Source organism: Mustela lutreola, chromosome 7 (genome assembly GCF_030435805.1).
Source record: "Mustela lutreola isolate mMusLut2 chromosome 7, mMusLut2.pri, whole genome shotgun sequence".
Classification (NCBI taxonomy): Eukaryota; Metazoa; Chordata; class Mammalia; order Carnivora; family Mustelidae; genus Mustela; species Mustela lutreola.
In genome coordinates, this window is record NC_081296.1 from 143,989,986 (window position 1) to 144,015,654 (window position 25,669).

A 25,669-nucleotide genomic window follows, 5' to 3' on the forward strand; every position below is an offset into this window, starting at 1 on the left:
CGAGACTCTAGCTCTGCCGTCCCCCAGGCTGGGTGGCACCCCCAGAGCCTCTGTGCCCACCGTGGTGACACACAGTCCCTCCTACCCGCCTTGGGTGCTGCTGTGAGAATCAATGAGGGATCGGATGGGAAACACTGAACGCATCAGGGCAGGTCAAACAGTGGCTATCGGGGGCTGGGCTATCGGGAGGCCCCAGAGCCTCTGAGTTGGTGATGTTCCACGCCCCACACTTACTCGGTCTCTGCCATCTTGCTGCCCACTGCCAGCTGCCCCCCAAAGGTCCTCGGAGTGGGGAGAAGGCAGGCCCAGGTCCTTCTAGCTCTCTGGGCAGCGTGGGGCAGCCCGGTGGAGAGGATGAGGGTGAATCTCTTTCTGATTCTGGCAAATGACCCATTGGCCAGATGAATTTTGTATGAACCTGTCTTTCCCTTGTTTCCCGGTCGCACCCCTCTGAGTCCTCGAATCAGAAACCAAGAGCGGAACGAGTACAGGGAGCAACTCTTGAGCTCGGTCCCTAGGGAAGAAGAGAGTAACAAGATACCTGGAGAGGACTTTGTGGTCGCCAGGGTCTTCTTCTAGGTCCTCTGAGGATCGGACGCTGCCGGGTGCTATAAATATGGAACTTTCTACGTGGTCCACATGCTTCCTTTTCTCCTTTTTTTTACTGCTGATCGTTTCTCCCATTACGTTTTCTTCTAAAGAGTTCGCTAAGTTTCCCTGGTTTCCGAATTCCTGGGACTTAAGGACAAGACAACCAACTGTTTCAAGTCAGCGTTTCATGCTGGGAGGCCCAGGGTGTGAGCCACCCCCCGCCCCCGCCAGCAGCGCTCCACTCCACCCCAAGTCCAGGAAGCTAGGGCATCCCCTCCAGTTCTGCCCCTCCTGGGGAGTCCTTCCAGCATGGCCTGTCGTGGAAGACAAGCCCACCCGCACTCGGGCTCCCTGGGCAGAGGGCAAAGGCCAGAGATTGTAAAAACAGCATGGGTTTCAGAGCCACTCAGACCTGCTTTCACATCCCGGCTGAGTGAGTTAGCTTTACCCAATCGACTTTCTCTTGCCTCAGTCTCCTTGTCTAATGGGTATAATCAATATCAGTCTTTTCTCACTACACCACAGTGTTTCCCATGAAGGCTGCCCCGTACAGTGGGCCATGTGGGGCCCTATACGCAACCATCATCTGCTTAAACAGAGGAGCGGATCGGGGAGGCCACGTGGGCCACCAGATGCAAAGGGGGCCCCTGAGCTGGGAGAGTTGCCTACAGACACAAACCCATAGCTCGTGGGATGACAGCTGCACTGTGCCTTTGGTGGCTCACAGGGCAACATATCTAGCATTTCTTTGATGAGGAAGATTCTTTGACAGCTGTCCGCAGTGGGCAAATCCGGAGCCCATCAGCAACGCTCCAAAGGGAAGTTAAGAAGCCGAGAAGCAGCGGCGCCTGGGTGTCTCAGTCGGTTAACGGTCTGCTTTTGGCTCAGGTCATGATTGCAGGGGTCCTGGGATTGAGCCTTGCCTGGGGCTCACTGCTCAGTGGGGAGCCTGCTTTTCCCTCTCCCTCTGCCTGCCCCTCCCCCTGCTTGTGTATGCTCTCTCTCTGTTCAATTAATAAATAAAATCTTAAAAAAAAAAAATAAAAAAAGGAAGCCAAGAAGCCTGGGGGTTGCTGAAGCCCGCTCTCCCTGGGTGTTACATGTAAACCGTGAATCTTGGAATACTGCATCAAAAACTAATGACATATTGTACCATGATGGACATAACAAAATTAAAAAAAAAAAAAAAAAAAGAGTCCCTTCAGGGGCTGGAAGAACCTGCTCAACAGGTATGGGAAGTGGGGGATTAGCCGGGCTAGTCCAGGAGAACAAAGGTCCTTGCAGGAACTAAAAAAAAACCACTCCCAGTAATTTGGAAATGCCAGTTCCTTCTCTGGGACCGGGGGCCAACACTACCTTTTCTGAAAGGTGAAATGAGAAGAGGACATTTTTTTTAAGACTGGAAGAAACTTTCCATGTTCTAGTCTTCTTGGAAGACTTTTCTTTACTTTTTTTTTTTTTTTAAAAGAGGCCCAGGTATCCGAGAAATGTTCCTGTGTCATCTTGTCTGACAGGAGGCGAGACTCCCAGGCCTCACCTGTCCTCCTGGGCCCCAAGCCAGCACCCCCTCCCTGGGACTACTTCGACCCCATGTGTGCCACCAAAGGCACACCAAGGACCAGGTGTGCCCCTCTCATGGGAGGGGCGAGTGCCATGGGAGGCAGGTCAGAGCCCAGAAACGGAAATGGTGGCCCATTGGATCCAGGAACAGAAGCTCTCCCCAAGGGTCGTGCTGAGATCAGTGTACGGTAGAGTCAAATCTACGTCTCCCAATTCCATTCCCAGCCCAGGACTCGTCCAGCTACACCCCAGATCACCTATCCACGTGCTGGGCACATGCACCTGCACCACCTGCTCCTGGCAAAGAACTTCTGTCTTTGTAAAGCAGAAGGACAGGTCTGCATGGCCGCAGGGACATTCAGTCCGCCCCGGGGGAGGAAGGGAGCTGCTAAGAAGCCATTTTAAATAGTAGAGACGGGCCGAGATGAAAATTAGTCTTTCTTCCTGTCACCCACTCAGTCCCCTTTCTTCTGTCCTAAAAGATCTTCTGTCCCTTAACAGTCCCGAGAATTGCTGTAGTTGTTGTCATGGTCCCCAGCCTGGGGACCCCAAGATCTGGTCTTCAGCAAGTCAGCAGACGGCAGGTGGCGGGGGGGGGGGGGGGAAGCTGGGCCCGGGTTCCTCACCCTGGCGGCAGAAGGGGCAGGTGGCAGGTGGGTCCGGGCACCTGCGGGACTCCCCCACTCCCTTCTCTCTCCAAACACACACAGCATCGGTCCTGCCATGCTGGCTTCTAGGTAGTCCCTGTCAGAGAATTCTGCTCCACCCAGTGCGTTCTCTGGGATTGGCGAACCCAGAAGACCAAGCCACCCCTTCTGGCCCATCTAAATCCTACGGGTCTTTTGTGGGGCTTCTGGGAGTGTCCCTTTCTCTGGAAGCCCTCGTGCAAGGATTTCTCATTCCCCTGAGTGCCTTTCAGCCCCTCCCTCAGCCTTGACTCTCCCCTGCTGCAAGCCAGAGTGTCATCTTTATCTTGGCCTTTGACTTGACCCTATGTGTGTCGCCTTACACCCCCCCAAGCCATCATGCAATCCAGCCACCTTTGTTTCCTGCACCTCAAGCCCTCCCAGGATGCTCTCCAGAGTCTGATGATTCAAATGCTCACTCTTCTGCTGGGACAGAAAATCACAACTTACCACACCAGGCTAGCAGAAGACTCGAGAGCTGTCATGCGTTGCTGGCTATAGAGGAGAAAGCAACTGTTCTGCCTGGGGAGAACCTAGGAAGGCTCCTAGGAGGAGGTGTCACTGACACTGGGCTTTGAAGGGGCCATCAGTGTTTGCCAAGCGAAGCTGAGGGAGGCAGAGCGGAGTGTGGAGTGCCTGGGAGCCTGGGGGAAGGCTGGCTTGGCTGGAGGGGAGGGAAGGGGGAGGACTGAGAGGAATAGCAGCTCAGGGCCCCCTGTACCCTTTCATAACCCATGCCAGTAGCCCCTCAAGCTGCTGGGCCAGGCAAATGGGGATACCAAGTGGTGGCTGAGTGTATGCCCCGCTGCTAGAACTCTGAAGTGCGTGTCCGCTTGTAAGCAGATAATGTACCAACAGGCAATTTTCAAAACTCAAGGCCAGAGTCAAGTGTGAGCGCACTGGGTTTCCTCAGACTGCTGCAGGAGGCGGGGCTCAGGTTCACTGAGCGTGCACTAGACGTAGCTATGAGTAGCACTGACCGTGATCACGGCTACCACTACCCTTGGCCCTCAAACATGACCTCATTCCATCCCCTCGGCCCCCTTGGGTGGAGGGCCAGGGCTATGGGGAGGCCAGGGAGGCACCCGACGTACAAATCTCAGGAGTGCTGAAGGGTGCCAGCCCCGTCCTTGCCCGAGCCTGAGCGAGCGCCTCCTTAAATTCTGGCCTGGGCTGCCCACGAGGGAATCTTCTCCTTCTCTATTTTGTGGAGGGAGAAGGGCAGAGTCCTCATGTAGGGCCCAGGGTTCCCGAACCCACGATCAAGTACCTGCTGGTTCTCCACATGGGAACTGTCTTCGGCCTCCCCTTGCTGGTGGTCATCTGGTGGGGACAGGTCGGCAGGTTCTGAGGTCAGTCTGGTGTTTTCCACACCCCCAGTGGGACATGGCACTGCGGGGAAACTGGCCTCGGGGACATCCTCGCCCAGCCCTGAGAAGCTGCAGCTGCTCTGAGACACCTCGGCCTCCTCGGCCTCCTCGGCCTCCTCGGCCTCCTCAGTCTCCTCGGCCTCCTCGACCTCCTCGGCCTCCTCGGCCTCCTCGGTCTCCTCGACCTCCTCGGCCTCCTCGGCCTCGTCCCTGGCCGCCACATCACACAGATAGCCATCCGGCTCCTCAAGATCCAGGTCTTCGTTTTTCAAGTCCTCCGCGCCCTCTGCATAAGCCTCCAGAACCGCAGCCAGGGGCACCTCATAGTGCGGGTAGTAGAATAGCTCGTGGGGGATGACGGAGACCTTGGACAGCGGCGGGGAGGGCTTGAAGTCCAGGCCCACCTCGCTGCGACTGTGCAGGGTCTCCAGGCTGACGCTGCTGCTCGGCGGCTCAGAGGGCGCCTCCCCTTCCGGCCCCTGCAGCCCCACAACCTCCCCTTCGTCCTCGTCCAGATGGCGGCGTGTGGACTTCCGCTTGGGCTTCTCGTACACCTCCGGCTTCTTATCAGCAGGCGCCTCTCCTGGGGCCAGAGAATGGCTTTGGTCTTCTTGCCTGGGGTCCTTGTGAGGTTCAAGCTTACTGGGCCTCTCCGGGGACTCATCCGAACCTTTCCTCTGGTGCGCAGACTTACTTCTCCTCTTCCCCAGTTTCTCAGACTGATTCTCCAAAACCTCATCCTCTGCTGGTTTTTTCTCATGAGGCCAAGGAACCTCCTTGAAAGCCTGGCTGGTTGAGGCAAAATCTATGAGGTCGTTGTTAAACGTAGAGGCTTTTAAAGGAACATCTTCATAATAGTCTTCGTTACTCATAGCTTCTACGGTCAGCAGCTTGACCTTGATCTCCAAGGAATCAGCCATAACAGTGTTGTCCCCAAAGGGTGAAAGCGGACAACTCTCCTCCCTGGGGCTGGCCGCACCCTCTGGCTCCCCGTTCCAGGAGGGAGAACTCTGGGCAGTCTGCAAATGATTGATCTTACCGTCCACCAAAGAGATGTCACCTGGGGACTCATCAGAGGCTGCTTCCGAACCTTTTGGAACCTCCTGTTTTGGCTTTTCCTCAGCAGTCTCAACTGCCAGGATGTACCCATCCTGCTTTGGCAATGAATCCTTTGTCCCTCTTGGGCTCCCTTCAAAGCGAAGGTCTTGACTGTAGAAAGGGTCCTTACTGCAGGAAGCATCCTTGTAGGTGTCAGCCTCGAAGTGCACAGTTTTCTTGATGGGTAAAGAGTTGGACCTCCGGCTGTCCTTTCTGGATGATAAAATGGAAGATTCTGGAGGTGGGTCATTGGTGCTGCTGGCCTTACCTGGGACCCCTTGGAGGGCCTGGTCGATGATCTGGGGCGTGAACTCGGGGGAGCTGTCTGACAGTGCATGGCTGGACACACCACTGAGGAAGCATTCTTTCTCGCTCTCGGGCTTGTCACAGACAAAGACTTTGGAGGGTGGTGGTTGGCTGGCTTCATGGTTAACAGTGTAGGCTCGCTCCCCGTTTTCAGTCAGAAGGAGCACTGTGCTCTCCTGTTCAGAGGGAGTTTCTTTGATGCGGACAAAGGTGGATTCGATAGGGGCTTCTTTATCTGAATCCATGAAATCTTCCTGCGAAGAAACAGGGCAACATAAAAATCAGAAGCGCTCAAGTACAATGTATATTCCATTTTCACAAAACAAAGACCAACATGGAAAAAGCCACTTCAGAACTAATGCAAAGCGTTCTCATGGAGAGATGCTAATAGTTGCTCTTGCTGAAATGTGAAAACACCAGAGAAGGTCAAAATAACATATTTTTAAAAAATTTTAAAAAGATTTTATTTATTTATTTGACAGAGATCACAAGTAGGCAGAGAGGCAGGCAGGGAGAGAGGAGGAAGCAGCTCAGCTCCCTGTGAGCAGAAAGCCCGATGCAGAGCTCGATCCCAGGACCCTGGGATCATGACCTGAGCTGAAGACAGAGGCTTTAACCCCGAGCCACCCAGGTGCCCCCAAATAATGTATTTTTAAAAGCTATGGGTGCAAAGAGATCTCAAAGAACTGAACTCTAGAAAAGGACCAGCCCTTCCTAAGTGAGTCTCAGCTACTTTACATGGGTGGGCCATTACCTAGTCTGAGCATGGCTAAGAGAGTGAGCCTACTCAGGCTAAGGAAAGATTAGCTGAATCTTAATTGATTGCAGGGGCCAGTGTGAGAGATTAAATGTGGAGGGGCCCCAAATGCAAAACCAATTGTCTTCATAGACTATTTCTTCCACACGGGGACTTTTGCTAAGAAGCAGCTGAGAGCAGGGGTGGACAGCAGAGAGCCATCTTAGTGGTACTGGCTCCTGGCATACTGGTGGAGAGAGTCAACTGACCTCATCCTAAAATCATTGGAAACCAGATGGCTGACATTAAGTGAAACTGCAATGGAGCCGTTAGTGACTCTTGAAAAGGTCAAAACTATCAGCTACTCAACTGGGTCCTTGTTTGGGAAAAGGCTACATGTCTCTGGGGTAAAAATGTTGGCTATCTCAGTCTCTACTGTTCTTTCTTATACCAGGTCTAGCATAAAATATAACATTTTAAGACACAGAGAAGCAGGAAAATGAGATCCACAGTCAAGAGAAATGACAATCATTAGAAGTAGACTCCAATATGACCCAGGGTTAGAACTAGCAAATTAAAAGGCTCCAAAAGTAAGCAGGACGACAAGAAATACAGAGATAGTTCTCCAGGCTGAAGGGAAAGGACCATAGACGAAAGCCTGGATCTGAAGGAGCGACTACAAAGCACCCCATGGTGAATATATGGTCAACATAAAAGACTATTTAAAAACTTTTCTTAGGGTGCCTGGGTGGCTTAGTGGGTTAAAGCCTCTGCCTTCGGCTCAGGTCATGATCCCAGGTTCCTGGGATGGAGCCCTGCATCAGGCCTCTGCTCAGCAGGGAGCCTGGTTCCTCCTCTCTCTCTGCCTGCTTCTCTGCCTACTTGTGATCTTTGTCTGTCAAATAAATAAATAAAACCTTTAAAAAAAAAAACCAAAACTTTTCTTAAAAAGTCTCCTATTTAAAGCAGCAACAATAACAAAGCACCAGGGGTTAAAACACATATAGAAGTAAAGTAAATGACAGTAATAGCCCAAAGGAACAGAGAAGTGAATGGAATTACATTGTTACATACTTAAAAATGTATACAATATGCATTTTACTCAAAGCAATATAACAATTCAAGGCAGACTAAAGTAGATTCAAGATGTGTATTATAATCCCTAGAGAAGCTACTGCAAAGATAAAACAAGGAGACGTGGTCAAAAAGCCAACAGAGGAGATAAAATGGAAACAACAACAACAAAAAATCAAATAATAATAATAAAAAAGTTAGGAAGGACCAAGGAGCACAGAACAGACAGGACCAATGAAAAACAATAATGGTAGATTAAATCTATGTCAATAGTTGAGAAACACACTAATAAAATGACTCACTAACTCTTGTGAGAACAGATAAAAAAGACAACCTAACTGTTTCCACAAGGACCTGCTTTAACTATAAGCACACATACACTGGAAAGAAAAGATGGATAAAAGAAAAAAGGTAGATCATGTAAACACTAATCATAAGAAAGCCAGTATGGTTAGATTCCTATCAAACAAATTGCTTTGAGACAAAGACCAAAACAGCACAAAAAGCCAATGATCAAGGCATTGGAAACAAACAACAATCCTAAATGTGTGTGCGTTTATAGCACAGCTTCAACATCAGAAAGCGAAAACTAACGGAACTAAGAGAAACCTATCCACAACCATTAAAAGTTGGAGATTTTTAACATTTTCCCCTCACACTAGTTGACGGGGGAAAAAAATCAGTAAGTGTACACAATACTAGAAGAACAGAGTAAGCAACTCTATCCAATCGGTATTCAAAAAATGTCCAATTTTTCACTGCCTAAGACACCTTCTTTCCAAGTGCATGTGATCCATTTACTCAAAGAAACCATATGTTGGGCCACAAAGCTAGACACGGTGTCTGGCACATGGCTGAGCTGGGCTTACCCAAGGTTTAGGAAGATGAATTACATTCAGCTGAATGGTTAAGGGACCATTGAGTGAGTGTCTAGATTGGCTGGGACTTCCCACCTGTATTCCCTTGAGGATGTATATGATCAGTTCTGCAGTAATGTGCTGTGTTCTGTGAACAAGGACCACTCTCTCCAGGTATCTTATCTCATTCAATCTCTTTCCTTCTAGCCCCAGTCTCCGACCCCAGCGCTGGGGAGGTCCAAGTGTCAGATTTGCTGAATCTTGGCTATGACCTCGACTCACACGGTTACCGTAAGATTCAGTTGATTTCAGACTCTGCCTACAGCTTAAGAGCTCAGGTGCTTAAAGGCTCTGGTGCCTAGCATCTCAGAATTTAGTCATGGGCAGAGAAAACAGAATTATAAAACAGTCACAATCACCACCCTTTGCTGAGCATCAACTGTCTGGCAGGCAGAAGACTGGGTACTTTATACCATCAATTTATTCTTCATGCAACTCTGCCATGTGGGTACTATTTTCATTTCACTGATGACATGTATCAGAGACGTTAAGTAAGCAGCTCAAGGTTGCAGAGCTTTAAGTGGCAGAACTGCCATTCCAGCCCAAGGAATTCCTTTTTGGCATCTTGGGGAGTGATCTGTGGTGCAGGGACAGGGGGAAACACAGACACACAGAAAGGGAATGGAATGAGAGCCGAGCCACAGCACAGGAGGACCCTATCTGGCTCTTTGGAGGTGCACGAAATGGGGCCTCAGTTTCAGCCACATGTTGTCAGGGAATCTAAGAGCCCCAACTGAGGAGTCACAGAGACCTGGGGTCTCTCAGTAGCCGTGATCCTGGGGTGGTCTTTGAGCTTCTCTGACCATCTGTATCCTCATCTGAAACACACAGAGCCATGTCGGGCGGGAGGGGCAGCCAGCCTGGAGACGCGCAGGGCACCGATCTGACCAGCCTCCAGCTCCAAGTGCGGCTCTGCTCCCCGTCAGCATCGGCTTCTCATGTTTATTCTGCTTCTGTCTAGTACTTAACCACCACCTGAACCACTAGAATGTGTTTGCTCACTTGTTAACTGGTTTATCTAGTAGAACAAAGCTGTACCAGGTCAGGGGCCTCATCCATCCAGCTTACTGCTGAGTCCCCTTAAGCGTGTCTGGTAAATTACCAGTGAATTCAACAGAGATTTACTGTTACATTGTTGCCATCACTATTATCATCTCAAGGTTAGGCTGGGGTGGGTGCAAGTTCAGTAGAGCTGTGATAACTTCTGAAAGGTCTGATTTTGTTCCAAGTATAATCTGGGATTCTGAAAATAAGAGGGTGTGCTTCTGAACAGTTGGTCATTGTCTTTTTTTGCACACTCTGATAAAATCTGATAAACTGCTAAAATGTTCCATCGAACGCCTAGAGGATCAGGTCACCAATCCACGTGACAAGAGAGCACCGTTGACAATCTCAGTGAAGTCTGGTATAGGGAAGACGTCTGTAAGAGGTATGGCTAGCCAATTTGCCATCCTGCTTTTAAACATAAACCTTACCTATGATTCTGAAATTAAAATGTGCCAAGGCAACGCTCAAGGGACTTGAGATCCAATTTTGACTATCCCTGCTTGTTGCACAGAGCAACGCGGCCTGAACCCCAGCTTTGTGTGATGCCAGCAGATGCGAATGTACGCTTTCTATATTAAAGGTAAGGGAAACAAACATACGGCCTCCAGCTCCGGGAAATGTTCCAGAAACTGTGCCACGTAAGTCACGATAGACTGCTCGTCTGGCGTGTCAACCATGATGTCTGTCAAGAGAGACACAGGAGTTAGAAGGACGGCAATCGTGTGGTGTTTAAACACGATCAAGGAATGCTTCATGGTGAAGAGCCCCCAAGAACTTTGAGGTTTTTTCTTCTCTTTGTTTTGTATTTGAGGAAATTGAGACCCAGAGGGGATGAATCACTTGACTATAGTCTCACATCTGGCTGATGGACAGCAGAGCTGGGATGCCGAAGAATCCAGAATTCCTCGTTCCCAAGGCTGTCCCGTTATTTCCTGCTGAATTCCCACCTCCTCCTGCTCCCCCCACCCCAGGAGCAGCCTGTTCACTGCCGGCCCATCCGGGAGCCCGCTGAGTCAGGACCCTTCCTCTCTGCTGGAGGGAGTCCCAAATCAGCCCCAGCCACGAGGAAAGCAACCTGACAGACAGCCAAACACCTTAGAAGGGTGCTCACTTTCCAAGTCCGGCATTCCCCAGGCGGCGTCTGGTCCCGGAGGACATCCTGTGGGACGCCCGCCCGCTGAGGTCCGTTCAGTAAGATGGTCACTGCAGGCTATGTATAAAAGTGACTATTTCCCAAACAACCTCAGTGTCCCCCGGGGGTAGGAGACCTACGGAGACTTTTGGTATGCCCATGAGCTAGGCCACTGTATAGAAACGGATAACAGAGACATGACAGCAACAGGCACGGCGCAGCTGTCATAATGACAACGCTCAGTAAAAAAAGCAAAAGACAGGCAGTGGGGACGGAGAGCACGGTTATCACGAGGAGCACTGAGCAATATAGAGAACTGCTGAATCACTAGACTGTACACCTGAAACGAATACAACACCGTATGGTAACTATGCTGCATTAAAATAAAAAACTTAATTACAAAAAGTAAAATATAAAATCACAGCTGACCCTGGAACGACTCGGGTTTGAGCTGGGCGGGGCCGCTCACACGCAGATTTTTTTTTCCCCCCCAAAAACACAGTACAGTCCTATAAATGTATTTTCTCTTCCTTATGTTTTCCTTAGTAACAGTTTCTTTCTCTGGCTTACTTTACCGTAAGAACAGGGCGCAAAATTTATATAACATGTTAATTAACTGGTCATGCTCTCAGCAAGGCTTCTAGTCAGTAGTAGGCTACTGGCAGTCACGTTTCTGGGGGGTCAGAAGTGACCCGTGGATTTCCAAGTATGATGGGCCAGTCAGCACCCCTACACCCACCCCCCCCATGTTGTTCAAGGGTCACCTGTATACATGCACCAAATGATCTCAATTATATATATAAAAAAGTAATGAGATGTGCGGAAAAATACTAAGGGGCGGGGATATGGGAAATATAAACATGTCTTCATTAGATTTTTCTGTATTTTCCAAATTTGTCTACATCTTATGTCACAAAAATTGTTAACAAGCAAAAAAAGAGAGAGAGAGAGAATGAGCGCTACCTTCTGGCTCCAGGAGCCTGGGGATGTGGAGGGCCTCATGTGCGATGCTGAAAGCCTTCTCCAGGTTCTCCCGCATGGAGTCTTCCAGGGCCTGCTTCATGTCCACCAGGCTGGGGTCGATGGCCTTGATCACTGCCAGGAAGGCCATCCCGCTTCTCCAGCTGCCGGCAAAGTCCTGCACCGCCACGCCATACCTGCAGCAAAGCGGCCACGCCGGCCACGCTGTGGGTCAGGACAGGCACGCCCCTCCCCGGCGAGGAGCCCACACGTGGCAGCCTCACAGGCCTCGGAGCCCCCTGAGATGCCGATTCGCGAGGCCCTGAGACCCGGGAGAGCGGTGCCAAACCACCCAGATCTCCATTTCCAGGGAAACAGAATAATGTTAGAATAATCTAGAATAATAGAAGAGAAAGGTATAATTTGCACTGAGAGGCCAAATATAGGAGCTTGTGCTCTCAGATTCCCAGACACGTAAAGGAGCGACTCTGCACACTGTGCAAGCTGCAGTGAGGGTCGCAATAGCCAGTCAGGGCATGCAGTTAACACCCAAGGTCACAGCCTGGCTGCCCCCTGTGCATTGCCAGGGGTGCAGCCCCGCTGCGGAGAATCCTGGATCCTCTAATCCTCCAGCTCCTCAGTTGTAAAATGGGGATCGTCTCATGTTGACCCCTTGGCGGCTGTTGGGGGAAGCGTTAGGTTTTGCCCACGTGGCACAAACAAGCACCAAGTAAGTGGCAGCCATTGTCATTATTCCTATCAAAAACATCAACCATCTACACATGAGGGACAGAGAGAGAGAGTCCTGCCAGGCACTAATTTCCCATCCCAAGACACCATCCATCTCCCAACTGTGGTCACTGACCTCTCTGAAAAGAGAGTTTCATTTAGAAATCGCTTGAGATTGCTAAGAAGCTGGAAAAGTGGGTACAGAGAGCTCCCATACTGCCTGTCTGGCTTCCCTTGCATGCCTTCTGTCTCGAGTCAACCGCCAGAAGCGAGACCCTGACATTGGTGGGAAACTACTGAGCCATTGACCTCACCTGGATTTCTCCAGAGGCTCCCCCGTGGGGGTGGTATAAGGTATAGATGGCGGCCACTGCCATGATACAGACACAGACCCGGTCCACCATCCCGTGGACATGAAAGCTTGACTGTCACCCCACCTCCTGGCACTGAGCTCTCCTTCGGCTGATTTATTGTAAACCACCTCTGAGGGTTGTTAGTGTTCACCGACTCTATCATGCCCGACCCCTCAGCCCAAACCCGAAGACCCAACTCTCTTCTCTTCTTTTTTCTTTTCTCTTTTATTCCCATTGAGTGGGGAGAAGGGGCCCGACGATGCTTGTTAAGTGCTATAGGACCGTGCAAGGCGCTTTCATGAGCTTGCGTCACTTAATCCTCACGGTCCCGGAAGGTGGGTAAGTTACCGTCTTGCAGGCGTCGCTGTGATGTACCAGGAGGGCACCAGGTCTCTGTGTGTCCCCGCAGGGGCGTGGCTCTTATCACAGGTGACCTAACTTTCCAGCTATCCCCATCCAGGGTTCACTGCCCAGGGGCCCCAAGAGCCGTCAGCTGGCTGCCAGTAAAAGCCTGATGCAAAATTGCAGAGAGCCCCAACCTGCTGGCACGGGGTCACCCAGCCGCCCTAGGACCTTTGCTCTGGGTCACCTGTCTCGGTTTTGGCAAGGTCACACCTAAGAGAGCATGATACAGCCTTTACTGTTCCTAGTGTTTAAGTTGGTACAGACTCTGAAAGAGCCCCTGAAGCTTAGCAGTGGATACGCACCCATCATGAGGATCCAAGAGTCTTTCTCACTTTGGCATTAAACGGGGCAAAGCCCCTTTGATTTGTATTCCAATCTTCCTGTCATTTTTTCTGCAAACCAAGCACTCTGCAAATGCAGCTCTGCGTGTGCAGAAACTGCAGATGCACAGCGCTCCCTACTTAGAGCCTCTAGGAGGCAACAGGTGTGTACATTAACACATGCTGAAGCCCCCTTCCTCTGCCCCACTCCCCAAAGAAGCCCCCCCTCACTGCCCTTGGCCTGATGACAGCATGTGCTGGGCGGGAGACAGGGCGTGAGGGCTTACTTCCTTGTCTTCCTCTGCACCCATGCCAGCAGGGTCCTGATGGCCTTCCTCTGATCCTTCACTGCTACCGCTAGGCTCCTCTCTGCGGTGGGCGTGGGTGGGAAGGAAGAGTCGGAGTCTGTGCCCCCCGAGCCAGGCGACAGGCTGGAAGATGGAGAGTTTCTGCTGAGATTGCCCGTGAGCTCCTTAATCTGGAAGGAAAATGGCATGTCAGGCTCCGGAGACAGTCCCAGGGCAAACCCTTCTCTGCCCACCCCCCGGCCAGGAGGAGTCTGGCTGGAGGGCCCAGCTCACGCACAACCAGTTCTCTGCATAGGGAAAAGCCGCTTCCTAAAGTACCCGTTACGGCCAGACTGCTCTGTGGGGCTGGTGGTGCGTGTAGACGTTTCCCAGGAAAGCGCGTTTCTTCCTGGAGTCTCTCTCTTCTGGGGCTTTGGCCATGCACGCCTGCGAGGTCTTCCTGACCTGCTTCTGCCTATACCTTTCCTCTCATGGCTTACGGGCCGCAGGACGCAGGAGGCTGTTTCAAGCCCCATGCCTGTGTTCCTCCTGGTCCTGCTGCCTGGATGTTCCTTTCCTCCATCACCAGATTCCTGGCTCCTATCATGTGGCTCTTGCAAGAAATACAGAACCCCAGGCCCTGCCCCAGAACTACAGAATCAGAATCTGCATTTCAACCCCCCCCCCCAGGCAATCTGTATAATCTGTACACACAGCGAAGTCTGAGAACCGGTCTAACGCACTCCTACTCATCCTTTAAAACCCAGCTCTGGCGTCACTTCCTCTAGGAAGTTTACCTCACTCCCTTCCCTACTCTGCTTGCTCGTGCTCTGCATTCTAACACTCTGCTCATACTTTGATCAGAACCTGCACCACAGAGTTCTGTACTATGGGACTGCCTTGTCTGTGGTCCCAGAGTGTCAGGAGGGCAGGACTTTGTGTGTGAAGAGCCTGGCACGTAGGAAGAACTCACTAGACATTTACTGAATGAATGAATGAATGAATGATTGGGGGTAGATTTAAGGCCTTGACCTTGGACACATTTTCAGGATGTTTCCAGCATTGACCGGAGAGTTTAATAAGAGACATTAGTAATTGAAGCCTGTATATAACACTGTTTTATTAAGTTCAAGGCTCACACGGAACTGGGTCTGTTGTCCGTAAACCTTGTTTGTGCACATTCCTCTTAGCAATGCAAGCACTGAGAAAAAAGCCCCAACACATCACCACTGGGCAGGTCACTGTTACTCTTGGCAGGACAATTCAATGAGCCAGGACTTTCTATTTCAGAAGAGGGGATTTTAGAAGACAAAATGTCAGCTTACTCCCTCCTGCTCGGGGACAAGAACTTGAGCTTGTTTTAAATGCCACCCTCAGACTCCAGCCACCAATTCTGTCCTTCCCTATAAAATCCGTGTTTCCAAAAACAGGCTGACGTCACCAAGGATGGAGAGCAGGGGCTCACCCGTCACACCTGCGTCTTCCCACAGCCGTCTTCCCCACCGACTCCTTGATTCTCTCTTCTGCGCGTCGGTCATTTTAGTAAAGTAACTCCAAGCCCAGTTTTTGGTTGGAGTGACATTTACTTCACTCATTCATTCATTCATTCATTCATTCAGTAAATGTCTATTTCCCCGCTTTACAACAAAACGATTTTCTGAAATAAATCTGTAACTCCCTAAGTCCCAAGGGGACGGCTCTACCCTTCTGGAGGACGGAGTTCATATCCCTATTAAAATCACAGGGACCCAGATGGTCAGCAATCAGATGGCCCCTGGTTCTTTCTCAAGACGCAGAGAAGTCACAATCCGTCAGGAACACGATCTCACAGTCTCCTCGACGTGCCCCCCCCCTCCACCCCATTTTGCTGGCCCTAACCAGGCTCAAGGAGATGATACTGTGTGTCACAGAAGTCACTTTACCTGGAAAAAGAGGATTATGTTCCATATCAGCCCAAGAACCAGAGAGGGGTTGCCGTCTGCTATTTCTGCTGCGTCGATGCTAACCAGTTTAACCTGCAGAGAAGCAATCGAGGAGGTTAATGTGGGGCCTTCCAGAAGGCTACAGCCTGTTCCTTTGTGATGCCCTCGCGGGCTCTCACTCTTTCTCGTCTTATCACTCAGGCCTCGCGTGCAGAACACACGTAAATGAGTTTATTAAACGTGTCCACAGTACTTACCAGTAGCCGCTATCATAAGCTCCTCATAAGGAGGAACTCAGTTCGACCTCACAAGCGCCCCACAACGTAGGTGCTTCTGTTATCCCTAAGTGTCGGGTGAGGAAATCTCACCGAGGCCAAATGTGATGCGCCTGAGACCCAGAGCCAGGAAAGGTCTTGGTCATTGTTCTCAAGGGGAGATGGTGGTGCCCGCTGGTCTGTTTCCATGCCCCACCAACAGCACAAAAACTCCAGATTTAACACGTTTGGACAAACACAGAGCACCAACAACAGCAATCATGGACCACCACTGGCTAAGATAATTATCCACTGCTAAGTACAGACAGCGGCTTGCGGGGGGCGGGGAGTGCCTGGGTGGCTCAGTCGGTTGAGCGTACAACTCTTCATTTCGGCTCAGGCCATGATCTCGGGGCTGTGAGATTGAGCCCTACGTCAGGCTCCTCACTGGGCGCAGAGTCTGCTCAAGATTTTCCCCTTCTGCCCCCCCATCCCCTTCCTGCCTCTTTCTCTCTTCCCTCTCTCTGAAAAGAAAGAGAGAGAGAGGGGGAGAAAGAAAGAAAGAGAGAGTGTTGGTATAAGACTTATACCTGAGTGTCTGCACCGTTACTAAGTATTTTGGTTCAAATGCTCCCATTACAGAAACTCTTAGGGGACTAACCTATTTATTTAACTATGTTCTGACCATGGGATGATGCTCTTGGTGAATCCCTACAGCACTCGTTTTCAAAGTGTGTTCCCTTGGCCCGGGGCAACAGCATGGCCCTCGATTTGGTTAGAATTCTGGGGCGCCTGGGTGGCTCAGTGGGTTAAAGCCTCTGCCTTCGGCTCAGGCCATGATCTCAGGGTCCTGGGATCGAGCCCCACGTCGGGCTCTCTGCTCTGCAGGGAGCCTGCTTCCTTCTCCCTCTCTCTCTCTCTCTGCCTGCCTCTCTGCCTACTTGTGATCTCTGTCTGTCAAATAAATAAATAAAATCTTAAAAAAAAAAAAAAAAGAATACACATTTCTCTCCTTCATCCTCCTGAATCAGGAATCAGGAAGTCCAAGAGCGGGGCCCAGCCACCTGCCCTTGGAACCTGCGCTCCAGGTGATTCTGATGTGCGCTCAGGGTTAAGGACGTCGCTTTATCCTGCAAACAGAATCTGAGTGCACAGATCTGGGCACAGATCCGCACCCTTCTTCTGGAAAGGGCGGGAGATAATCACAAGGGTTTGTGGGCCACACCGGCCTCGGGCACATTGGCTTCTTTCCTTCCCAACTCCTCTACAGAAGTAAAAACCATTCTTCGGGGGCAGAGAGAATGAAAGTCAGTCAAGTTCTCCTCCCAAATCTACCCTGCAAAATTCTGCCAGGAGACCCTGGAAAGCAAGAATGAGGAGCGCGTCTCGCTCAAATACTCCTCTCTTGCTCCTCCCAAGGCCTTTTCACAACTGTCCACGCAGGTCTCAGGTTCTCTCAATGTGTCAGGGGGATCTGATGACCCCCGTCGGTAGGGCTGGGCTTTCCTGATCGGGGGAGAGACTCCCGAGGTCCCGGTCTGCCTAGCAGAGAGCACCCGACTCCGGCAGCTCGAGCTCTCACCGGCAGCTGGGAGCCCGGAAGGAATCCGTCAATGTTGTGAATGAAAGGGCTGACGGAATTTGGGTCCGGCGTTCTCTTCGCGCTCCTCATGGGCAGCCCCATCCCAGGGAGGAGTCACCTGCCACACGGGGTCCTGCTGTCTCCGGACACCCTTCGCTGACGGCCCCCCTCCCATCGGCGATGCCCTGCACTGGGATCATAGCAGCCCATGGGCCTGTCTCAGGCCTCACTCCCACCTGGAGGAAGCCCAGCGTAGTAGCCCTCTGAGCTGGGCTTTTATGGGAAACCTTCCCAAGCCAAAAAATGCCAGAGTGGCCTTGTTGGGAGACGCTGAGTCGGCTGCTGGACCAGCTGCGGAGGATGACAGAGGCCGGGCCTTCCCGCCTTAGCTGGGGGCTACCCCAGTCCTACCTGCACGGCCCACCACCCCGGCTGCCCCCTGCCAACCACAAAGGGATCATGGCTCCTTTGGATGCCCCTGGTGCGACACGCAGCGTGCTGGCCATGTGAGGCCTCTCCCGCTGGACTCCAGGCTCCCCAAAGGCGCAGGCGTGCTTCTCACGCAGCTGTGTGTCCCCAACTCCGGGCACAACCCAGGCCCACAGAAGACACTTGTTCAATGTGCTCCGAAGGCTTGTTGGAAGCAGACCCGCCACCTCCGCTGCCCACACTGCAGGTCCAACAACTCGCGGCAGTGGACAGGGCAGGGAAGGGAAGGGCTGGGGGTCGACCAGCAGGAAGGAAGAGCAACGAACCTTCCAGGCACTTGTTCCAAGGCTCTACGTTACCACAAAAAGGGCCGCTTTGGGAATGGGGGACACACTGCCCAGAAGAGCCATGCCCGGTGCTCCCTTCCAGAAGCAGAGATGCAGGGGGCAGGGAAGAAGTCAGAGCAGGTGCCCACGGAGCCCTGGCCCAGGGCCAGCACTTGGCTGACCTCCACCGGGCCGGGCACACCCAATCCTCAACAAGCTCCTGTGTTTTTATCACTTTCATTTTATGGATGGGGGGACTGAGGCTCGGAGCGTCGGCCTGATTTTCCCGGGCTGGAAGCCCTCCAGGTGTGCCCCAGGACCCGAGCTCCGAGCACCACAGGAGCTGATGCCAGGGTGAAGCCAACGCGGACCAGCCAGACATTTTCATGAAATGTGACCTCCTTTAAAAAAAAAAAAAAAAAGTCTTGGGGCGCCTGGGTGGCTCAGTCAGTTGAGCCTCTGACTCTTGACTTCGGCTCAGGTCATGATCTCAGGGTGTGAGACTGACCCCCACCCCCATCGGGCTCCGTGCTCACCGGGGAGTCTGCTTGTGTTTCTCTCTCTCCCTCCGCGTTCCCCCCACGCATGTGCACTTACTCGCTCTCTCTAAATAAGTCAGTCTTAAAAAAAAAAAAAAAAAAAGAACAGCTTTATTAAGCTGTAACTCACATTCTGTTGCATTCACCCGTGTAAGCTGTATCTGTCAATGGTTTTTGGTATATTGATGAAGGTATGCGCCTGTCATCACAATTTTTAGAACATTTTCAGTACCTCAACAAGAGACTCCATACCCTTGAACTATCACGCCTCTACAACCCTAAGCAGCCATGAATCTATTTTCTGTGGTTTTTTTTTTTTTTTTTGAAGATTTTATTTATTTGACACGGAGAGAGAGAGAGCACAAACAGGAATAGCAGCATACAGAGGGAGAGGGAGACGCAGGCTCTCTGCTGAGCAGGGAGCCCAATGTGGGGCTCGATCCTAGGACCCTGGGATCAAGACCTGAATTGAAGGCAGATGCCTACCTGACTGAGACACCCAAGTGCCCCTATTTTCTGTCTTGAAAGACAGAAAACTGAAAGACAGTGTTGGACTTTTCATACGAATGGAATCAAAGAATAACGTCGTTTGTGTCTGACTCCTGTCCTACGGCACAATGTTTTCAAGATTCCACCATGTTGTACTTGACTCTTTTTTCATGGGTGAGTAATATTCCACCGGGGGGGGGGGGAGACAGACCCACTTTGTTCACCCACTCATCTGCTGATGGACACTTGGGCTGCCTCCACCTTTCTTTTCTTTTCTTTTCTTTTTTAAAGCTTTATTTATTTATTTGAGGGGGGGAGGGGCAGAGGGAGAGAAAGAGTTCCAAGCAGACTCCCTGCCAAGCGCGGAGCCTGACTCGGGGCTCGATCCCAAGACCCTGAGATCCTGACCTGAGCTGAAATAGTCGTCTCTTCAAATGACTGGGCCGCCCAGGCACCCCGAGTTCCCTCCCCATTTTTGGCTGTGTGAAAGCTGCTGTAGCAAACTGCTACCAGGCTTCCTGGCTGCCATCACCTGAGCTCCCTCCTGTATCTGGAGCCTTCCCCACAGTATGGGAGGTGGAGCCCACCTCCTTCAAAAGGGAAAGGGCTTTCCCTCCCCCATGGCAGCGTGGAACTGGACGGGACCCAGGCATGGTGGCCCAGGCCTTCGAATCTGAATGTGCGACACTAAGAATGCATTCTCAGGGGCCTACAGTGGACTGTGCTCACGGGTCCTTACACGTGGGGAGGCAGGCTCTGCAGTGGTCCTGGCACCTCACATCCCTGGACTCCCCACACCTCAGTCCAGTAAGGCACTCTCGGTGCACTCGGCAGCCCTTCCACGAATTCCTTTTCTGCTTACAGCAGCCCAGGTCAGCTTCCTCTGCTTACTATTAAGAACCCCATGTGCGTCACACTTGAAGTTTTCTTGCACGCTCCAATATGTGGACTTTCTACCTGGGCTACCTGGTGAAGCTTTAATGGAAGAGCAGCTCTGGAAAGTTCATCCCTCTAGGACCGCCCCTCCCCACTTTTGAAGGACATGAAGCAGAGCCCAAAATACAGAAAAAGCTAACTTCAGTCTAGAAAGTTCCTTGCTAAGAGGAAGTGCCCCACTGTGGCACGCTCGCTGCATCACGCTTCAGAGGGATACAGAAGGAAATGTGAAATACTAAAGTCGGAGGGCCAGCCTGCTGGTCTACCCTTCCCGCGGCTGGGTGCCCAGCCGAGATGGCATCGGATGGACAGGCCGTGGCGGGCAGGGAGTCAGGGACCATCTGTCCAGTTGAAGGCTGGCCGGAGGGAGTCCTGTTATGTTTAAACTTAAATTTGGCCGTGTTAGCAGGGCCCCCTCTTCACGCCTCTCCTGTGACTGGCCCTCGTCCTTCTCGTGGCAAGAAAAGCTTGTGTGAACAGGATGTGTCTCAAAGACTTACGTTGCTATCTTCCAAAAACTTAAGCGCTTTCGCTATGTTGTTCAACCGGAAAATGCGGTGGGATGAGGCTTTGTACTCCTGCAGCTGCAAGACAGAACAGAGCAAACAAGTCGTGACTCCAGCAGAGGCGCTCCGTGGCAGCGGTGCTGTGGGGGCGGGCCTTTGTCGCTGCCTCTTATTAACCCCAAGAGAAAGTTAGGGGCTCGCAGCTGAAACCCACCCCTTATGTACAGTCCTTGGGACTTAAACTCACTTGAATTGGTGAATGGGGAGGACCTAGGCAGGTTAAACAGGGGACAGATTTGTCAAATTGTTGTCTCTGACCCGGCTCCTGGCTTTGATATCGACCCCCTCTAGAGACCTCCAGGGACGCGTTCTCCTCCCCACGTGGATGGTTTGGTCAGGCAGGGAGCACCAGCCGGGATGTCCCTACAGCTGCTAAATCAGCCACCAAGTCCCTCCTGCCAACAGCAGATGTGTCTGTTTTCTGTCAGGAGCTTTGTGGACAGTTGTCCCGAGTCAGAGAAAGAGGCAGGAAGACAGACAGGTAGAGAGAGAGACAGAGGGGGAGAGAGAGCGAGAGAGAGATAGGCTTGTAGAACCTGAGACTCTGAGGATGGTAGTTGACCATCCCAAGGAAGCGCCTCCGGTTGGGTGGGTTAACGTTACCCGGCAAACCAGTGGGAGTCAGCTCTATCGGCGGGGACCTGCCAGCCAAGCTAGCGGGCAGGCAGAGGCCAGTTCTTAGCTTAGAATCAAAGACCCCCCCCCCAACAGAGGCTCACCAAGGACAGGTGTCTATCAGCCAGTGGCCTGGACTGCTGAGTGGGAGTGTGTGTCGCTAGAATCACAGAACAAGGAAGGAGGAGACACTTTTGTAGGAAGCCTATGGGGACTGTGCTGCTGGCTCATTATCAGCCCTAAGGAAACGAACCCTGTTTTTACCGCAGTGGGTCCATCCCTTGTGAGAGTTCATTATGAGATTCTGCACAGCCCCCCTGGAGCGGCAAACAGGAATCTCCCGTTTTGCTTTGGGAGGTGAAGACGGGAAGGGTTAAATGGGTACAGTGAGATCCCAGCAACAGTAGATCTGAAAGCAGGATACACTCTTGACTTTAACTATAATCAGAAGTAGATCTGGAGAGGTCCGCACTGGCCGAGCTATAGGCTGGCAGAGTTGTGACCCATGGCTGTGCCTTCTCTTCTGCCGCCAAGGGGAACAGAGGCCACATCAAATGCTAGACTCTAGAGTATGGTTTCTCAACAGCACCGGCATTTTGGCCGGGTCCCCATGCCCCCTCAGTGGACAATGTCAAGTGACATTTTTGGCTGTCATCCCTGGGGGTACGACTGGCATCCAGTAGGTAGAGACCAACGCTGCTGTTACAGATCCTGCAATGCCCAGGACAGTCCCCATAACGCAGAACTATCAGACCCAAAATGCCAACAGTGTTGGGGTTCAGAAGCCCTGCTCTGGGAAGGGGAGAGAGAAAGGACCAACCTGCACACATCGGACACATACAATGTGGAGAGCCAGGGAAGAGACCCACAGTAGAAGGACCCTCGAGCTTGGCTGCTTCAGTACAACACGGTCCTATCACACTCGCCCCTTATATGTGGTTTCGCTTTCAGCTGACTGCAGACCAGAAGCCGAGGACCCTCCTTCTGACGTGTGGTCAGAGGGTCAGAGTGGCCTCATGCTACATCATGGACCTATGTCATTTCTCCTCGCTTCCTCTCACCACGTGGGCTTGATGTCAACTGACATCATCACGAGGAGAAGGATAAGGACAGGACAGTAAGGCACTGTGAGAGAGGGAGAGTTCACATTCACATAATTTGTTTTTAATTTATTTTTTTCATGTTCATGTAATTTCTGTGACCGTATGTGGTGATAGAATTGTTCTATTTTATCATTAGTTATCCTTGTTAATCTCTCACTGTGCCTGATTTCTAAATTGAACTTCATCACAGGGATGTGTGTATTGGAAAAAAACATAGCATAGACGGGGCTCCGTGCTGCCGCCAGTTTCAGGCATCCACTGGGGGTCTTGGCACGTATCCTCTGCAGATAAGGGGGAATGACTATACTTAAGAGAAGGTTCTAGAAGCCAGCAGTTGTATTTTTAGCCTTGGGCGGGTAATGGAATCCGGTTGGCAAGATGCCTTTCTCCTCCAACTTCCTGATTCTTGGCTAGTTACTATAATGCCTGGAGAGCTAAAGTTTAATGATCTAGTTTCCATCTTTACCCTTAGCTGACTCCCAGAAAATACTGAGCATTTATTTATTTACTTACTGAAGTGTATTTACTTAAAAAAAAAAAAAAAAAAAAGATGCTGCTTAGCTATTCATGATTGTATCACTCTTGGTCACTGAGAAAGGAATGTCACCCTTCCAAGTTTCTGGTCACAGGATCACACATGGCCAGGCATATAGCTGTGTACTGAACACAAACCAGCAGTTATCCTTTGCAGCTGGTGTCTCCCTGATATCACGTATGTGACATACGTACCAGATTTCGCCCAGACAGGACTTCTAACAAAGCCATTAGGATTTTGCCATCTTGTATATCAACGAATAAATCTTTAACTTCTAGAGGTGGGTTGCACTGTTGAAGAAGCGGAAAAAAGAAGCTGATTAGTGGCCTGTGTGATCCACCAAACTGTGCCCGAGCTGCAGGTCTCCCGCAGGAGAAGACTTCCATGCATCCAAATCTGGGTACAGGCAGTCCCCAGGGGCGGGGGGAAGGCACACCTGGGCTGGTGAACCATGGAGGAGACTTGGCACCAAAGGGCTGATCACAAAAGGGACCTTGGAGATCCCTGGGACCCTGAGATCTGGGATCCCCCCCATCCCCATTACATTGCATCCACACTTCTCCTTAAGGGGAGCAAGAAAGGGCATTATCACCCTCCATAGAATAAAATGATTCTAGCAGGACTTCCAGGAACTTACCTAGTATAAGCCCTTCACTTTAGATTTGGGGAAACTGAGGCTCAAAGAGGTTAGGTGACACCCCCAGTGTTTGGGCAGATCTGCTCTTTTGTACCATCAGTCCTGTTCCTTCATCAGGACACACTGGCTGCCCACGGGCGTTGTCCAGACCCACGCCATGATGCCATGATGCTGAGTCAGTGACCCTCTGGGCCTCCGTGCCAGTGTCCACAAGGATTCCCCGCCTCCCCCACTGCTCCATCTCTGAATGTGACCATCCTGACGTGCCAGTTGACCCTCATCAATCTTCAGTCCAACTCTGGAGGTGGCGGGATCCCTGGCGGAGGGAGCCAGGAAGGCGGCGAGTGTGTGTGACTCAGCTGTGGTGAGTAGGGGCGGGATGGACAGACTGGACGGCTGGCTCAGGAGGAGAATCTCTGCCCCCACCCCCACCAAGTTCGTAGGCCTGTTAGGGACGCAAAGGTTGGGAGGCTGATTTATCATAGGTGTTCATGTATATTTCTATGTTTAGCCACAAAAGTAATCCATGCTTATTATTACAAATCAAACTAACTAAACTGTATAAAAATGTTAATTAGCATTCTGAACGCCACTCCCTTGGTTCTTCTCCAAAGGCCAGACTTCTGGAGAACCAGTGTAACCTCAAGATGCTACTCTTACCTGTTCCACTAAGAATCAAGGGAGTTCCTGAGTTCAAATCCAGGCTCTACCCTCAACAGGAACTGGGCCTTGGGTATTTTCCTTAACGTAGGCTTCCCTGGGGCAACTCGGCCCCCACGATCTACAGCATGAAGGAGCCCTGGGTGGGCAAAGCTGGAGGCTGCCTGGGGTTTCCTCTCTGGGCCTGGATGCAGAGAGATCGACTGTCTAGGTGAACTGTGTCCACCAGGAGTCTCGCTGGACGTGTGGTCTGGGGGCTCCCAGGGCTGCCTGGAAACTGTCAGTCAGAGGCCCCAGCACACAGATCTCCAAGCACGTTTTTCCTGGAACCCTGGCCTAGAGCAGAACAGCTTCAGGGTGTCCTATGGGGACCTGGGGCTGCTGAGAAGGAGTCTTATCGCTGGCACCCCATGCTTTCATCAGAGAAGTTTAGCTCTTACTGGCCTTTCTTTCGGGTTCGAGGTTAATACTTTGCCTGAAGAAAGGTTGCTATTGACCAAACCAGCTTGATAACAGGTCCTTCAATGCCATATGATGAGAACTTAGCGTACAGAATCGCAGGGAACAGACTCTAGAAATGCACCTTTGTAATACGCCCTCACCCCAGCGTGAATTCTCAGTTTAGTGTTTGGTCGTGGGGCTTTTGGCAATATTGCAACAGGTGGGGCCTGCTCCTGGGTACAATGAATGGGCCGTTCACGTGGGACACGGGACTGGGGGTGGGGCTGGTAGCTGGAAACCAGCCAGAGACTCAGGGGTCCGAGTAGAGCCTCGGAAACACGGAGGAGCTGTGGTCTGGGCACCTTTCCCTCCAGGAAGGCCTCCTTCTTCTGATAGCTTTGGAGGGTCCTTGTGTTCTTTTTTTATGAAGGAAGGTGGCATTTCCTTACCCCTTATATGAGCCCCCTGACCCCCCGTTAGTCTAAATACAGGCCGATTCCTCCTGCAGGTGTACAGAAAAGGGATCTGCTTCTAGGGCAACAGTGCCTTTTAACCACCAGGCAAATTATTTTCTTTGCAAACCCCCACCGCTCCCTGGGCACATTCCGCTCAGAACACGACGGCATCAGGTTACAGAGACTCTCGCGGAAATGTTATTCCTGCTAACGCGAGGCAGAAAAACGTGACGCCTGGACAAAACACCCCCTGATAGATGGACTAACAAATTTTCCAGGTACCAGCCCCAGCCACGGCCAAGCCTTGCTTGGGCGTCGAACCCGGAGAGTAATTTCCACCGACAGCGTCTGGAAGGGCCTCGGCAGCAGCAAATGGGGACTTGGCCGGAGGCCACGCGGCAGGACAGCAGCGGGAGACATTGAACCTGCTCCAGCGAAAACACGGCCGGGGCCCCAAAGGTTCCACGGGCTTCACGAGATCGGTATGGCCGAGTAAACAGCACCCCCAGGGCTTTCTTCATGATCTAACTCCTCTGGTAAATGAAGGAATTTTTCCAGAAGCCCCAGACTCCGTAAATATCTCTGACAGCCTTCAAATTGTAGTTAAGC

The 25,669-nt window shown here is 51.6% G+C and overlaps 1 protein-coding gene across 6 annotated transcripts in view; it reads right to left on the reverse strand.

Annotated features, from left to right (window-relative positions):
- CLMN (calmin) overlaps window positions 1-25,669 on the reverse strand; it is a 105,993-nt gene that overhangs the window by 6,080 nt on the left and 74,244 nt on the right. For 4 of the 6 annotated variants that reach the window (XM_059183024.1, XM_059183023.1, XM_059183026.1 and 1 more), the window contains 10 exons: window positions 23,062-23,157; window positions 20,549-20,632; window positions 15,494-15,586; window positions 13,572-13,762; window positions 11,481-11,674; window positions 9,985-10,067; window positions 4,357-5,865; window positions 4,108-4,302; window positions 3,192-3,260; window positions 542-738 (listed from right to left, as the gene is read on the reverse strand). In XM_059183024.1, coding sequence (XP_059039007.1) covers window positions 542-738; window positions 3,192-3,260; window positions 4,108-4,302; window positions 4,357-5,865; window positions 9,985-10,067; window positions 11,481-11,674; window positions 13,572-13,762; window positions 15,494-15,586; window positions 20,549-20,632; window positions 23,062-23,157 — 2,711 coding nt within the window. The remainder of the gene's footprint in view (window positions 1-541; window positions 739-3,191; window positions 3,261-4,107; window positions 4,303-4,356; window positions 5,866-9,984; window positions 10,068-11,480; window positions 11,675-13,571; window positions 13,763-15,493; window positions 15,587-20,548; window positions 20,633-23,061; window positions 23,158-25,669) is intronic. The other 2 variants (XM_059183029.1, XM_059183027.1) reach the window with 1 other exon arrangement.